The 17,963-nt window shown below is 38.7% G+C and overlaps 1 protein-coding gene across 2 annotated transcripts in view; it reads right to left on the bottom strand.

Moving 5' to 3' along the window:
- Nucleotides 1-17,963, bottom strand: part of COG5 (component of oligomeric golgi complex 5) — a 310,045-nt gene that overhangs the window by 12,377 nt on the left and 279,705 nt on the right. The window contains exons 16-21 of one of the 2 annotated variants that reach the window (XM_048836332.2): nucleotides 17,304-17,366; nucleotides 16,380-16,483; nucleotides 13,396-13,633; nucleotides 7,752-7,828; nucleotides 7,076-7,202; nucleotides 6,355-6,434 (exon numbers count right to left, since the gene is read on the bottom strand). In XM_048836332.2, the coding sequence (XP_048692289.2) occupies nucleotides 6,355-6,434; nucleotides 7,076-7,202; nucleotides 7,752-7,828; nucleotides 13,396-13,633; nucleotides 16,380-16,483; nucleotides 17,304-17,366 (689 nt within the window). The remainder of the gene's footprint in view (nucleotides 1-6,354; nucleotides 6,435-7,075; nucleotides 7,203-7,751; nucleotides 7,829-13,395; nucleotides 13,634-16,379; nucleotides 16,484-17,303; nucleotides 17,367-17,963) is intronic. The other variant, XM_048836333.2, reaches the window with a different exon arrangement.

The following is a 17,963-nucleotide window of genomic DNA, read 5'->3' as shown; positions in this document are numbered from 1 at the left end:
TAAATGAATATCATGTAGCAGGCAGCACTGAAACAGAAACAGGATCATATTCATATAGAAATGTGTCACTTACGTGTATCTTCCAAATGTTTAAGAAATGGGAAGAAACCCTGCTTATATAATCTACACAACCTGGTCTCTAAGGGATTAGACCCAATATTGCCCTATACTCAGCATCTTCAAATCTAATAAAGGACAAAAAAATCTGTTCATTAATTCTTTTTCCATTTCAAAAAATCAGATGTGATACACATTACAGATCTCATTTGTAAGAGAAGGCTACAGAAAGACGGTTGGAGGGATGCTCTGCATATATTAATGTTTCATGAAAAATGCCATCAGATGTAAGGAAAAAAAATCTAGGTTTAAGATGCCCTCCCACATAAAGAAGAAGAGAAGAGGATTTTAAAGCACTTATTAAATTACTTCACTTGCTTGCTCAAAAACATCAGCTTTCTTGGAATTCAGGACAAGTGGATTATATAAGTCTAGATCGTTTTTTATAAAACATTCTTTCAAAACATGAAGATTTATATCTAAATTAAAATAATTAACAAAACTATGATCTGGATACTGTCCCTTAAAGGAATCTCAGTATATATCAATAAAATGGACTGTTAATTAATTTGTTAATGTTTATATACTTTGAATACTAAGGTCTCAATCCTGTCATCTGATTCACTCAGACAGACCCTTACTCAGACTGTAAAATCCCTGGTGCAGAGACTATCTGTTTGTTCTGTGTTTGTCCAGTGCCAAGCACAACAGACTCATGGTCAATGACTGGGGTTCCTAAATACTCTAGTAATACAAATAATGCTAATAATAATGTACGTGGCCCCATAAAGGCACACGGATCAGCATGAAAGATCAGATTACAGGATCAGGGCCATGAATTGCTTTACAAGTAAGTATTATTGTTATTATTTTGTTAAGAGAGAATGCTATGTAAACTATAAGGCAAAGAGGAGATATCTATGGAAAATAGACTATTATGCCATAAAAATACACCAGTATGGCTCCAACTATTTAATCAAAATATTACAAAAGCTATTATATGTAAACACAAAATAGTAGGAAGAGGACTCTATTTTATTAAAGATTGCAAAATGATTAGCTCAAATAATTGGGCTATAGTTCTGCCAACCAAAAAATAAATTATATCGAAGTATTTTTATGAACAAGCTTGTGTTGGTTGGGTGCTTTGCTTTTGTTTTTTATACCGTACACTTATCGGCAAATCAGGGCCAGTCAGTCAGCAATCTGATTGGCTGGTGCTAGGTTTGTCTGACTTAGTTGGAAATTTAAAGAATTCGTGCACGAATAGGAAAACCAGTGCCTGCAACACAATACAACCTTGTGGACTGGTCATACTTTTGCACTTACTACCAGGGTGGACCAAATTAAGCTTGTAACTCAGTTTCGTGAATAATCTAATACTAAGGTTCACAAACTGATCTTTGCCAGTGCTAACGGGAAGGAGGTCATCCTTGAGACAATTTCTCTATTAAGATATAGTGCACACTATGAAAATGTTTCAGAATGCTTGGTTTAATGTACTGGGCCAGATTTTGATCTCTATTACACCAGTGTAATTATACTTCGTGTGATTGCATTGGCTTCAGTGGAGTTAATAGGTTTACACAGTGTAAGTGGAATCAGAATTTGACCCATGACTGCAGCAGTTCAGAGTCTACAACAGGCTTAATTTAACTTCCATTAAAGTCAATGGAAGATCTACAGGAACTGGATCTGACTTGATACTTTATTAAGTAATAGGAAACCTTGCTGAGAAGGAAGGGGTTTAATTTTTAAACTATAATAAAAGTATGTGGATCAACTAGTTTACAAAATACAAATTTTATTCCAATAACTCAGTCCCCAGGAATTACTCCAGGCCATAGGAAGACAAACAAGAAGGAATATACAAAAATAGTTCATTAATAGCTACCAGTTGGCCATACTCCCATTGTGCAGCGTTTAAAGTGTTAGTCACTCCATAGTGAACAGAAGGAACTAAGGATTTGATAACAAGCTGTGAGGAACCTGATAACCCTACTACAGTAATATTTAAAAAGCAGATCTCTAGACCAGCTGCAGTCATTACAAATTGAAATGGCAGCAAATGTACCATTTGTAAAGATGCACCAGAATTAATTTCCCACAAGTAATATTATACAATAAATTCTACATTACAAAGCAAAAGGGCTACAAATTCTTCTAAAAACAATTACTCACTGATAATCTGCAACACTAATACATGCCTTTGGGATTACAAAATTCAACTGTTTTAATTCTTCTTAGGCCTCGTCTACAATATGAAATTTAACCATGGCTTAACATGGTTTCAACAATCCTGTTAGCTGAACCAGGCCTGAAGGTGGCTTAGCCGTAAATGCAGACAAGGAAAAACTACTATCAGCACAAAGTCAGCTAGCACAATTACTGAAATACTGTTCAGATACGGTTAATTGTCATCACATAGTTCAGATCTTAGTAGGGCTTCTACCATACTTATAGCTGGAACAAAATGCAATAGCAAGCTTGGCCACAGGCTTCCGTAGCCATGGTCAACTGCCTTGTGTTCTTTCTGTTGGTTGCAAAGAAAGGGGCAGACTAGTTTTAAGCAGGTTCTGTTGTATTAAAAGCCCTTAATGGAGAGAAACCTCCTCCAAAAGCTTTGCCCTGGTTGGTGACAGTATAATATTATCATCTTCCCTGCAGGGCCCCACTTTCACTCTATGGATCAGCGGGGAATCATGTTTTGGGCTGGTACTTTTGGTAGGTAGCTTGCTCATCCTGGGCACCTATCTTCCCCATTTAAAAGAACACCAGCATTTTCTCAGAGTAGTTTTTGTCTTGATTGCTCTTCCCCCGATACTTTTATGATGATACATTTACTTGTTTATATTTTGCTCTGTTTTTATAATGTTTAATTGCATTGTCGTTGAAGGGTGGGATTTTCAAAGTTGCCTGAAGGGACTTATGAGCACAAAGTCCTGTTGATTTTCAATGACATTTGTTCTCCTAATTTCCCTAGACCAGTGGTTCTCAAACTTTAGCAACCTGAGGATCCCCATTTTGATTTTAAAAAGTTTGCGGACCCCAAGTGCACAAACCCCTGCTCAGCCCCAGGCCCTGCCCCCACTCCACCCCTTCCCCCAAGACCCCACCCCACCTCTTCCTGCCCCTCTTCTTCCCCACCTTTTTCTGCCCCCCCGAGCACACCCCATCCCCACTCCTCTCCCCGCCCTCTTGCACACTGCAGAACAGCTGTTCCTCAGCATGCAGGAGGCACTGGGAGCAAGAAGGGAGGAATGGAGGGAGGGAGGTGGAGGAGTTAATCAGCTGGGCTCGCGGACCCTGGAGTACCCTTGCGGACCCCAGTTTGAGAAAAACTGCCCTAGATGCTTTTGAAAATCCCATCTATACATAAAATCCCAGCCTCAATTAGGTCAATAGGAATTTCATCATTGACTTAAATGGGTCTGAGATTTCACCCTAAGTGATCATCACCCCATAATGCTTCAGCACCGGAGGGAGTGCTGTAGAATTACAAGCTACCTTCAAGATTTCATGATTTTAGATATAAGAAAACCTAATTTTTTTAGCCAAACTGCATTATTATATTCAAATCAGCCAATGTGTGACCTTCAAAAGACTCCTCTATTTAAGACGTGAAGAGACATATTTTGCATATTTATTTTAGGTGTTGAATACAAACGTATAAGGCGGCCATACTGTGTCAGGCCAGTGGTCCATCTAGCCCAGTATCCTGTCTTCCAACAGTGGCCAATGCCAGGTGCCCCAAAGGGAATGAAGAGAACAGGCAATCATCAAGTGATCCATTCCTTGTGGTCCACGCCCAGCTTCTGGCAATCAGAGACTGTTAGGGACACTCAGAGCATGGGGTTGCATCTCTGACCTTCTTGGCCAATAGCCATTGACGGACCTATCCTCCAACAACTTACTAGTTATTTTTTGAACCCTGTTATAGTTCCCTGGCAACAAGTTCCACAGGTTGACTATGAGTTGTGTGAAGCAGTACTTCCTTTTGTTTGCTATAAACCTGCTGCATATTAATTTCATTTGGTGACCCCATGTTCTTGTGTTATGTGAAGGAGTAAATAACACTTCCTTATTCACTTTCTCCCACACCATTCATGATTTTATAAACCTCTGTCATACCCCCCCTTTGTTGTCTCTTTTCCAAGCTGAAAAGTCCAATCTTTTTAATCTCTCTTCATACAGAAGCTGTTCCATGCTCTTAATCATATTTTTTGCCCTTCTCTGTACCCGGTACAATTCTAATATAACTTTTTTGAGACAGGGCGACCAGAACTGCATGCAGTATTCAAAGTTTGGGTGTACCATGGATTTATATAGTGGCTTTATGATATTTTGTCTTATTATCTATCCTTTTCCTAATGGTCCCTAACATTCTATTAGCGTTTCTGACTGCCGCTGCACATTGAGAGACACGATGCAGACAGAGTCACTTAGCAATTACGTATTCTAAATGCAACAGGTTCAAATACCATAAGGTGTAACACAGAAGAAAAGGAGAACAGTTTAATAGTTGTACATGAACTTCCAAATTTTAATTCCAATTGTATGTGAGCCACCGCATGACAATAACTCACAGATGCTTATGAAATAAGTCTGTGGTAAAATACATCAACCAGCCATTCTCATATGTATGCTATCATTATATTTACAGTATAAATATTTACAGCAGACTTCTATTGACTGTATATTTTAATTTCTGTTTAAAAGGACAGATAGATAAGTATTTCTTTTCAACAAAAATATTGCTGGCTGAAATGTAAATGCCAGCTATTATAATTTCAGCAGACGATCGGAATGTACACACACATAAGTACACAGTCACAATGTTGCTTCCTAATCAGATTGGGCTAGATTGTGAGCCTCCCTGCAAGAGGATTTCCTGCAGGGGCTAGGCACCCTAGTGCAGGGGTGGGAGCATTGTCCTGGCTAGCACCAACAGCAGTATGAAACTCCCAAAAGGAGGCAGGGAAAGGCACGGCCATAGCCCCACTATCCCTTCACATCGAAGCAGTAGAGGTGGTGTAGCACAAAGAGCCAGCTCAACAGACCTGCCACTCCACAATGCATCCCTTGAATCCCCATGAGGGATTCTACCTGCATTTGAAGTTCTGCAGGGCCTCAAACTGCAGCACTTCCCCTCCCATCCTCCAGATCACAGGCTGCAGTGCCACTGTCAGGCCTTTGTAAGCATGTCATATTCAATGTAAACAAATCAAATGTTAACCTTTGCCTCTGTGTAGCATTTTATGATGACTTCAGTGTTCCAAAAGGACCCAAGGCTTAGGTACTACGAAGGTCACATGGTCAATTGTTTGCATGGTCTTGTCAAGAAAGAGTTATTTCCAAGTACTATTAGAGTTCTGAAAATACCTGCTACAAGAGACCCATCACTTGAAAGGTACAGTTTGTCTGAATGTGTTTTAACTACCATTGCTGCACGTAGATTATTGGAACCGAAAAAGGTCGGAGACTGAAAAATACTCTTCTCTGTTTTTCCAATATGTTTTCTTTGTGCACTTTTTGGACAGCATTTTGTACAGAATCAGTTTCACTGCTTCCCCATATAGTCAATTATATAGTCTATAATAATAGGTGAAAACAAGTTAGGGAGAGGACACAGGACTTATGACTTGTAGATTTTGTTAGCATGTTGGATAACTAATAATTGATCAAGTGATGATCAATAAGTAGAAGCAAGTTTATAGAATAATCACAAATATGTAGCTCCTTAGCTTTGCACCACTGTTGAATTTCTCTATTACATTTCTTAAAGGTCAACTGCAGGTTTTGAAAAAAACTGCAAAACTCTTTTCTAAGATTCTAAATCAGGAAAAAGTCCTAACCGCTGCTGACTTCTTGATTTCTCTAAAAGAATGAATGATACCACAACTATCATAAACAAAAGTTTTCCGTTCTGAACACCTATTTTAATTCCCTTTGTTTATGGCTGTGATGTCACTTGCTTCTAGCATCGGAAGCAGGAAGGCTGGAACCTAGATTTCTCAGGATATTAAGGAGGTAATTTTGTGAAAATGTAGTGATTACTACATTCCTAAACCACTTTGTGTGCATTTTCCTTCTTTTAAAATTTAACTAAGGAGTGTTTTGGGGTGGATTTTTGGGGGGAAACCCTTTGCAGCTCACCTCTAAAGATGGGCAGAAAATGACACTCTTTGGAATAAAGCCCCTATAGCTCACATCTTACTTCACAAGAGCAATCCTGTTTTTTCAGCTAAAATACTGCTTCACAGTAATACATTCAAACAGGAGAATAATTGTTTTTACCTTATGAGAACAAGTCTGTCCTTTTCAGATGGATGGTCATCAAGCCATTGGGAATAACGGGCAATGGACCACTCTGCTCTCTGATACACAGAAATATGGACCCATTAAACACTAGTATATAGAAGATATTTGCTATAATGTCAAAGAAATATGCACAATTGTCAGACACAAAGGTAAACTAAATTAAAGTCAAGTGAAGCTGGTTCATCACTATCACAACTGCTAATCAGCAATAAAAATAAACTGGCTCTCATCTAAGAAATTTTAGATGACACAAAGATGTAGATTCACTTAGAATTCTTAGAGGGAGTTTTTACTCCATCTCCACTGAACAATACATTGGAAGAATTTAACAACATAAAAGAAAACAATAAACCCCTTTTCATGGGCATATTTGAAGTTACGAATTGTCAGCTTTAAAATGAACACCAGGAAAACTCATACATTCATCTGGGAGAATAAAAAAAATTTGTGAGCCCACTTCAGTATATCTTATCTGCAGGATGATTGGTTTTTTGGTTTTTTTTACTTCTACAAACTAACGAAAATATAAAACAAGTGACCTGAGCACCTTCGCCACAAACTAATAAAAACAGAACCAATAAACTGTATCCTGAATGTGGGTTCAAACAAAAGCTAATTAGAGAGGAGGCACTGATGTGTGGCAGAGTGAATCTATTAATGGAATATTTCAAAAAGGAAGATGGCTTGACCGGGTTACCTGAAATGGTGATTTTAATTCAGGTGGTGATCTTGTAAATAAGAACTGAAGAATAATGCTGAATGGAATAATATCTCCCACAGCTGGACTATTGGCAATATGCTCACTAGTCTGGAACAGCAGTGGTCTGGAAAAAGCACAAGTTACACAATATAATCATGAAAGAAAGGAAAAAGATACATCTTAGAATATTATTATTATTTATAGAGTGCCAATACTGTGCTAGGCCTTTTAGAGAGAGAATTATTTCTGCCTGTGCATCTCATTTGTTTTTTGCCACTTTGCATCATTGCTTTGTAATGCAGAATTTGGCAGGTGATCATTTGTACAAGAAGCGTATTATTTTAATTAAACAATCTCCCAACATTGGAATGCAAGTTTTATATTTCTATGAAAACCCTCGGTCTAACTATACAGTTCATTATCATAAGAACTAACATCAAATACAATCCAAGAAGGTACAATTTAGCTGACATTAGCATGACAAAATTCACCAAATTGTAGTTACAGTATGAATAAAAATTAAAAGGAAAAACACTAATTTGTTGCTAATTTGCATGTGAAGTTGCCGGAAGGTTTTTAATTAGAATCACAAGCAACAAGAAGTAGGAAATTAATTTAATAATATTATTTGACCACATTACCAATTGCTAGAGATACTGTGATTGTAACTCACCTGAATGACCTCAACAGCCTATAAGACTTTCCTAGATCAGACACTCGCCTGCAGAGTGGGGCCACTGCTAACTCCATCTGTACAATAAAAAGACTTTTACTTAAATCAGAATGTCCCCAGATGCAAAGCTCTGCATCTAACAATAAGTAGAGGTCATGGGATGGGTCATCAGCATATCAATAATTGCCATGTTTGGCGTCAGGAAGAAATTTTCTCCACACGGCAGATTGACTGGGCCAGGGCTTTTTGCTCTCTTCTTTTCAACACCACAACCATCATACAGCAGGAAGTGGTTATGTTGGCTACAGACTTTCTGGTTTGCAGAGCAATTACGTGAGAGATACAATGAACTTTGCCAATGAGTTTGGTGCGTTGTTTATCTCAATATGTTTAATCTTTACCGGTGGGTTCACTGGTGCAGTAAAGTTCTCCCCATATCCAACAATCTGGGCTAAGATTGGGAAGAAAGGGGATAATAGACAGACGTTGGTGACCCTATTGATGGGGCCTTATTATTGGAAACCGGTCCAGGGCTCCCCCACAAAAGTGGCTGATTCTCCCTCTGGTGAAAGGGCTTGTTAAAGGATTTATGACTGAAAACACACATCCCCACAAAAGACTTGGGCACAAGCCTACATGAATTAGGAGATGACCGCTGGGAACTGCTGTCACTAACACACATTGAAGTGTGGTCATAGTCAAAAGAATGTCTCTGTAAAAGTGACAACTTCTTAACAATCTGCTCTGAGTGATCTCTGCTGCCTTCAGTAACAAAAATAAGATTTTTTTTTGAACACTTCTTAGCACTGTGAAATTCTTACTACCTTTGGAGAGTGAGCTAGTCTCTGTTCTGGTGGGTACATGGTTCACAGAGGACAGAGAACTTGAGTTTCAGCTGCAGAATCTTGATTAATGGTGAAGATGTATAAGCCAAAAAGAACAAATGAACTTTCAGATTTTAGAGTTTAATAAAACAGAAGTTGAAAACACGTTTCTATTAGTAAACTGAAAAAACATTATATGGAGTCACTGAAATACAAGTGACTCCATATAATACAAGGTTCAAAGGGGCAAAGCTAAAACTGAGTATCCAGAGCAGTATAATGCAAACAACCAGAAACTATTTTTATAACATCTTACCATTTAAAGAACATTAATGAACTGGTTTCACTGGTGGCAAGACATTTATAACAAGACCTTTAATATTCTTATTATTTCTAATCATGTAATGATATCTGAAACAGAACTATCAGATCACATGTTGACAAAGAGAGTTCATAAAGAACATTTAATTGTACATGCGGGATTCTTGGTTACTGTGAGCATGAGAGAACAAAGCAGGCATGGTAAACTGTACTCATGCTTTCAGACAGGTTCATTTCTCCATAGTGAAAATGATAAAAGCAAGCACGGCAGTTCTGATAGAGTAAAGTAGTAATAACAGGGAGATTTTCAAAGGTCCAAATGCCAGTTAGACATTTAACTCTCACTGAAAGTTAACAGGGTTTGGGTGAGATTTCCCCTGCACGTTTTTCTAGCTGCTGGGACTGGCTGGTGGTAGGAGGAAACATCTGCCTTTCAATGAGAGCACCCTTAGGTACTTTAGACAATTCCATCCTAGGCACCCAACTGCTGTTTGGACCTTTGAAAATCAAGATATATGGAGCAAACTGCTCCTGATGACAAAGAAGGGAACCAAACAAAGGTGACATCATATTCCGCCTTTTCCTAACACATTTTTTCCCCCAAAGTGGATATAATGTGGCAAGATTTTAGTTGAACTTTTGTTTCCTACAGCAAAACCAAATATTTAAATTCATTAAAACAAATTTCAATTCTCTATATTATACAAGCTTTAGGAATGTCCCTAAATTCATATTTTTTGGTCTTAAGTATTTGAAAGAACATAATTTACTTTAGAATACTCTGTCCCTTAAATGTCAATCTTCATTCATTCTAATTATTTCTATTGCCAGAACTAGACAAACTTTAAAGGCAGCAGATGGCTGCATCGTGAAGCACTAGTTGCCAAAGAAATATTTCTTTGTAAGCTTGGAAGTCTACAGTAGACTCTAGAATTGAGTCATGCAAAGTGGGAATAGAGTGAAACTTATTTGTTAAAAATACACATAAACAACAAACTCAGATTCTCTAGATCTCCAGCGTTACAGGGTTTGTACTGTACCTTGATGTATTTAGTTAAATTCAGAGGAGTAAAAGACTGCTTTTTAATTTGATTTTTTAATTTGTTAGACTGCATTAGATTCTTCAATGAGGGGTGAGTGAGCATATTTCTGCTGGAATGTTCATTCTTGTATTCACAGTATGTCCAGTTTTTATATTTTAAATAAAGATTGCTGTCGGCCACAACAACTGGTGCTGGAGTAGGGCCTATGAATTGTCTGGATGGCATCAACACTCGTTTCAGCCATTGAAGAAAGGCTTTTTTCAGGTGCTGGGATTGGCTGGTAGGAGGAAACATCTTTCTGTCCTACCAACAGCAGTCGCACCAACCTTTCTTTCTACAGCTGCTTATAGATACACCTTGTTTAGCTATAACAGCTATATTATGATTTAAAGTTACTGTTTACAATGTGCTAAGATGCACAGTTATGCTGTATGGCAGTGGTTCTCAAACTTTTGTACTGGTGACCCCTTTCACACAGCAAGCCTCCGAGTGTGACCCCCCTTTATAAATTAAAAACACTTTTTTATATATTTAATACTATTATAAATGCTGGAAGTAAAGCAGGGTTTGGGGTGGAGGCTTACAGCTCGCAACTCCCCAGGTCATAACCTTGCGACCTCCTGAGGGGTCCCGACCCCCAGTTTGAGAACCCTTGCTGTATGATGCATTTGCAGGGTTGCATGTATTTTGGAAGGGTCTGGTCTCTTACACAGCAATGAGTTTAGGAACCTTATCTCAGCAGCCTATCAAATTTCTATGCCCAAATATTGAGGAATCCTTGTTCCTTCTAAATAAATTCCAAAATGTATAGTGTTTAAATTTCATTCTCTGCTTTACTGTCTCTATCAATCATTTAGAGTTGCATGTCATGTAAAGGGCAATGTATGATTCTAACGCATATTTTTAATCTCAGAATGTCTAAAATACACGGAGGTCACTGTAACCCGAGAGACCTTGGTTTTGTTACTAAGTAACAAAACTCTTAGTAATGAGCAGGTTAAAAGGTTGCCCAATGCCCAGCTGATACCTGATTGGAAATATAAATGTCAAGAAAATGTCACCTAAGAGGGCTCGACTGACTCCAGAAAAACCACTTCTAATTTAACTAGCTCTAAAAGTGAAAGGAAAGCTTACCAGTGCATCCATGGTAGCAAATTATTTTTATTTTTTCAAAAACTCCACCTTTACCAAATATGTTGGTCCAGAAATGAACAGCAGTTAACTTAACAGTAGGCCCATTCTTGGATCTTCTATAAAAGTTCTAAGTCAGCATGAATTGCAGGCGCATTCAACCTTTGTAGGCTGTCACACTTTTAAAACATAGGAATTCCAATAAGTAGTATAATATAGGACAGTAAACCTGCAGCACTGCAAACATTTTTAGACATTAAGATGCACCTTGAGTGTTCTGTTAAACGATGTACAGAAGCACACAAGTTACAGAACATTTCATGTTGATAGTGCTCAGGAGTATATCTGACAGTCTGTCACACAATTAGCCAAAGTGCCAGAGAGCATCTATAATACACTATTTTATAATGCAACAAAGTATATGGCATTGTGGGGATTGTATAGAGGTTCTCAGTTCACCGGTGATATATATACTGGAGGACTTGAACTGACTGCTAGTAAGTGGTAGGGCTGATCTTCCCCCTGCTTGCAATGCTAACAAAAAGGAAAGATCCATACTAGAGTATCATTGCACCAAGCATTTTACTTTTTACACAAAGTTTTCTATGGCCCAGTATATCAGATATCCCCTGCCAGGCCTCCTCGCTAGCTGGGTTGGAAGTGCTGCCACGAGAAAAGCTGAACAACAAATAAGACAGCAGCAGGAGAGGCCCAGCCTACGACCAGCATCCAGCTATTTCTGGTTACAAGTACAACGCAAACAGGAAGAGGAGGTAAGGGGGAGCTAAGAGGAGAGGAAGGGAACACAAGGCAGCTAGACAGGAAAAGAGGAAGGACTCAGAACCAAGCAATTGTAGGTCTAGTTGAAAATCTTTCCTGCAGCACAAAAGCATAGAGATCAGAGAACTCATTCCATTACACATTCAGGAAGTACAGATAACACAGTGGGAGACAGTGTGTAAACCCCCTCACACTGAGGTAAGAACATACCACTGCCTTTTAGATAAGACCTGTATTATTGTAATCGGATTGATAAAAAAAAGATGCATTTAGAAAGATAAAGGAAGGGGGTATTTTCATAATAATAATATATATTTAAAGGCACTCTATACTGTAACATCAGATATAAATACTTACTGAATTTAAGAAGTACATCAATATTTATGCAGGAGAAGGAATCAATTGTCCTCCTTGCCCCACATTTTAGGTCATTCTGGCCCCTTTCCTGCTCCCACTGAAGTCAATGGAAAATCTCCCATTAACTTCCTTGCTGAAGGATTATGATGCTATGAACTAGCTGGTGAACCCAGGTGGTTTATTCAGCAGCATGTGGCTGAGGCCATTACACAGTTTAGCTTGATGAAGGGGTGAGCCCTGAAGACCACAAGACCTGGGTCCCACCTGTTCTCTAGTAGTAGTCAATTCCACAACTAAGGGCTCTATATGAAACGCTCTGTCACCAGCGTTCTTGGGTTTGACCCTCAGCTATGTCAGCCAAGGCCCCTGTTGAATGAAGCTGGAGGCAGAGGCTGTCTCTGAGATGTTTGGATCCTAAGCTGCTCCTTAGAGCTTGAAAATAAGGACCAATACCCTGAAGCTGACCTAGAATTAGGATAACAAAGTGCCGAATATTTGTGTTATGTTCCCTAACAGGTTCACTCTGCACTATATTACTATTAAGATGCTTTCATCTGAAAATAGGAAGTAGCTCACTGGAAACTGGAATTATCTACTTGATTGAGCTTAGTTCACCAGTCCAATACAAGTTAAGGCAAAAAATATGAGACAGGGAAATTGACCATGTCACCAGCAGAAACACAGACAACACTGTCATTCTTTCAGTATTCACAGCAACCCGGCAGGCCTTTCACACTCTGTTTATGTTTATTTGTATGCTACACTGCAAAGTAGGTCAGTCCACGACCACAATCAGTGCTGGCACAGTGGGTAAAGCAATTAAGAAAGGAAAACCATCTTACAGGGAGGTGGCATGGGGGGAGTGGTAGCAAATGATGGATCTAGCACTGAAGACTATTGTTCAGTATTAAAAAGTTTCAAAATGCTGACGAATTTCAATGCACCAGTAATTTGACCGGAAGGTATAGGGCTTTGCTGAGTTTGCCTTATGATGAGAAGGGCCCTCATTGATTATTTAGTGGATAAATTTCTCAAGATTCTCTTTCTCACAGGATGAAATCTTGCAGACCCAACTAAGACAATGGGCAACTGCGATGGGGGGAAAAAGTGTATATTTACCAAGTATCTACATGTTTCCATTAAAAGAGGGAAACAAACAAAATGGAAGCCAGCCCTGGCTAAGTTTACCTGTGCAAAGTCAGCAGCAAGTCGCATTTTCCCACCTTCACCAAGGGGTCTCAGTAGACTGGCATTGCGAATAAAAAGTTCAATTGCTCTCTGAGCAATGGCTTCTGTGTTGTCAAAGACAAAGTCGAAACACTCGAAGTGTCTGAAGTAGTCGCTCATGACTCTTGCTATGAAGCCCTGTAGTTCTTTCATGTACAGAGAACAAGGGACGTCTGGTTTTCCTGAGCTGGATAATGATCTGCCAAAAATGTAAGATGCTAAATTCATTTTTATAATACAACTACAAAGTATTCGTTTCTTTTTAATTTTCTTCTTATCCCATGTAGTAATTTTCCTTTGGTGGCATGAGTTACAACATCCTATGTCTGCTTGGAACAAAGGAGTGTGTCGATCCCTCTGGAACTGCAGTCTAAAATATCTCTTGATCTACCACTGCTGACATCATAAGATAGAGGAAATCACCCCCTCCTATCCAGCTTGCAGACCCTCCATCAGCCTGCAAGCTTTAAAGCTCTAAATCCAGCCCCCAAATTTAAGTGTCCCAGCAGTTTGTATAATATTCTAATAAAAGATCACATAATATCAGGCTACATATCACAAGGTTACTAGTGCAGCCTGTCCCAAGACCAATCTCTGCACAGAATTAGTCTCTTAGATTGTTCAAGTCCCACACCCAGGATTATAGGCACTCTCTTCTAATCAGTGAAGAAACAGAGTACTGCAAGATATAGGACATGGTAACCAGGAATCGCACTCTCTCTCTTTGAATTATAGCCAAGGCCCTCCCAGACGTCAGTGGGAGTTGAGGACACATAACGACTTGCAGGTTTTAGTCCACAGTCTGAATCAAAAGATCGAACCGGAGAGTGTGCGCAAGTGCCATCAGCAGGAAAGGTTGCAAAAGGGAAAAACACCTTTGAAAAGATATTGTTTGCAACAGACTTTTTTTTTTTTAAAGAAAGGGGAATGGATGAACTGTAGCAAGATGTGCAGGGGAAGCAAATAGCACCCACTATGGCTTGCCATCACTTATGTCTGTGGAGCCTCTCACTCTAAGATAAATGGTGTCAGAGTGCACATACCCACCAGGACCAGGCTCTCACAGCAGGTCTCAAATCTAGCTATGTCTCTCCTGGTGAAGGGCTTTCCAAACCAGGAGAGTCTGTTGAAAATCAACCTCCTCATAAGAATGGCCATACTGGGTCAGACCAATGGCCCATCCAGCCCAGGGCCGACAGTGGCCAGTGCCAGATGGTTCAAAGGGAATGAACAGAACAGGGAAACCTTCAAGTCATCTATCCTCTGTCGCCCAGTTCCAGCATCTGACAATCAAAGGTTACCCAGAGCATGGGGTTGCAACTCTGACCATCTTGGCAAACAACTGTAGATGGACCTATCCTCCAGGAATTTGTCTAATTTTTTTTTTTAATCCGGTTATAATTTTGGCCTTCACAACATCCCCTGACAATGAGTTCCATAGATTGACTGTGTAGTGTGTGTGAAGAAGTACTTCCTTTTGTTTGTTTTAAACTTGCTACCTATTCATTTCATTGGGTGACTTGTGGTATGTGAATGGAGTGAAGGAGTAAACAGCACTTTATATTCATTTCTCCACACTATTCATCGTTTTACAGAAATCTATCATATCCCCCCATAGTCATCTCTTTTCATCTCTCCTCATAAAGAAGCGGTTCCACACCCTTGATCATTTTTGTTGCCCTTCTCTGTACTTTTCCATTTCTAACATAACTTTTTTGAGACAGGACGACCAGAACTGCATGCAGTATTCAAGGTGTGGGTGTACCATGGATTTACACAGTGGCATTATGATATTTACTGTCTTGTTATCTATTCCATTCTTATTAGTTCCAAACTTTGTTAGGTTTTTTGACTGCTGCTGCATATTGAGCAGATGTTTTCAGAGAATTATCCATAATGACTCCAGGATCTTTCTTGAGTGGTAACAGCTAATTTAGACCCCATCATTTCGTATGTATATTTGGGATTATGTTTTCCAATAAGCTTTACTTTGCATTTATCAACACTGAATTTCATCTGTCATTTGTTGCCCAGTCACCCAGTTTTGTGAGATCCTTTTGTAACTCTTCATAGTCTGCTTTGAACTTAACTATCTTGAATAATTTTGTATCATCTGCAAACTTCATCACCTCACTGTTTACTCCATTTTCCAGATCATTTATGAATATGTTGAACAGCACTGGTTCCGGTTCAGATAACTCGGGGAAACCGCCATTTACCTTTCTCCATTGTAAAAACTGACCATTTATTCCTACCCTTTGTTTCCTGCCTTTTAACCAGTTACGATCCATGAGAGGACCTTCCCTCTTATTCCATGACTGCTTACTTTACTTATACACTTTGTAATACAACTGGTCAAAAAATGAAAATGTGAAAATTTTTGAAATTTTGCAGCTGTTTTCATTTTATAAGGCTCAAAACTGACCTCCGATTACTGTTTTTTTTTCAAAAAATTTCACTTAATTTTTTCATGGAAATTTTAATCTAAAACCTTACAGAAAATGTTATTGAAAACAGTTATCAGAATATTTTAGTTACCAAAAATCCATTCTTCAGTAAACAAATTTTGATAGACATTTTTATCTACATTATAAACTCTGAAATGGTTATGAACGTTTTAGATAAAAAAGCCACAAAGTTTATTCTGAAAAACAAAACTGTTCACAAAAACATTGGTTTTGAATAAAGCTCCCCTTACTTAAAAAAATGAAAATTTTTTGACCAATTTTACTTTAAGATAGCCGAAAAAGGACAAAGGCAAGAGTGATATAATTTTGGTCACTCAGTTCAATGGCCAGCCATGTTGCTGCCTTCTGTGCAAAAAGACAATCAAGTATCATGAGCTCCCAGACAAGTGATCCTGTTGCAAAGGTCACTGTGGTATTATGCATATACAGTATAGTTTACCAAGACAATGCCATATTATGAAGATAGTGGCTGATTACCCAGAAAAATCTTCCTGATGCATAGTGATGATAATGGCCTCCACTGAGTCTCCTACTGAGTTCAGTAAGGGTTGCACAGCACTACCCATGAGATCATGGATTGTCTAAAATGAAGTGAGAGGACAAAATCAATTATGAACAAAAAGTACAAACACTGACACCACCAAAATATATTGATTTAGGATAAATTATTTATTACAGACATTTGTCTCCTTTATGTTACCAGTGCCCTTTTATTCCAAACCGCAAACATTTAAAGGAAAGGAAAATGGAAGTCTTACAACATTTAATTTGTTCAACCATTTCAGTAAGGTAGAGAAATAAAGGCCACTTTACTATTACTAGTTTATTTCATAGTGGCGGTGCACTTTGACATCCCTTGTATATAAAGATACACATTTTGATGCACACACGTAAGCCTATTATCCACTCCTGCTGTAGGCATGCCTCCTGTCCTCTACTTGTCATCATCACTCAAGACAGGGATTATAGAGGGATGGGTCCAGACAGCCATTATCCACAGAAACCCAGATGTACTAATCACCCTGAGAGATAAAAGCACCAAACTGTTGAGGAAAGAGGGAGTAGAGGATCCAGTGCTTGTTGTGTGAAGATTGAAGGGAAATACATTTATTGTCAAAGCGGATGTATGGGCTCCAAGCATCATCAGAATATCAGAACTCTCAAATACAAATACTACTTAAATCTAAATAGCCTCTTCATCCGCAAATAGTTAGAGGAAGTACAAATTACTGAGAATTTGAAATGAATGAATATTTTGGCCAGAAAGTAAGGTCCATGTTGACAAAAAAATGCCAGAACAAGACAAAACTCACAAGTTAAGTAAGTTACAGTGCCCATTGTAAGTATGGCAAATACAACAAACTTTTGATATAACTTTATAGCATGTTGACATTCAATTACCTTTAAGGCTGTAGCTATAGTTTGTTCAGCAGCTGCTGGGAATGAACTCTGGCTGGAAACTACCTGAAATATGTAAATAACTGTTAAACTAGTTAAAGCTCAGTGAATGATTAATGACCCCAGAATTTTGTTTGGACTGAAAACATATTTAGCTATTCCCATTACTGAAACAAAAGTTTGCCATATTTATAAATAATGAACAACTGTGTTATAGATGGACAAGATTTTAAAAGTTAGAAAATTCAACAATATGAAATCAGAAAAGGAGTACTTGTGGCACCTTAGAGACTAACCAATTTATTTGAGCATAAGCTTTCGTGAGCTACAGCTCGCTTCATCAGATGCATACTGTGGAAAGTACAGAAGATCTTTTTATACACACAAACCATGAAAAAATGGGCGTTTACCACTACAAAAGGTTTTCTTTCCCCCCTCACCCCACTCTCCTGCTGGTAATAGCTTATCTAAACTGATCACTCTCCTTACAATGTGTATGATAATCAAGGTGGGCCATTTCCAGCACAAATCCAGGGTTTAACAAGAACGTCTGAGGAGGGGGTTGGGGAGAAAACCTGGATTTGTGCTGTCTCCCAAGACTGGCCTGTCTCCCAAGATTTGTGAGAGTGTTGGGTCATCCTTCAGGATAGGTTGTAGATCCTT

The sequence above is a fragment of the Caretta caretta genome, chromosome 1, assembly GCF_965140235.1.
Source record: "Caretta caretta isolate rCarCar2 chromosome 1, rCarCar1.hap1, whole genome shotgun sequence".
Lineage (NCBI taxonomy): Eukaryota > Metazoa > Chordata > Testudines > Cheloniidae > Caretta > Caretta caretta.
The sequence above is the reverse complement of the archived record's forward strand: the minus strand, read 5'-3'. Positions and strand labels throughout refer to the sequence as shown.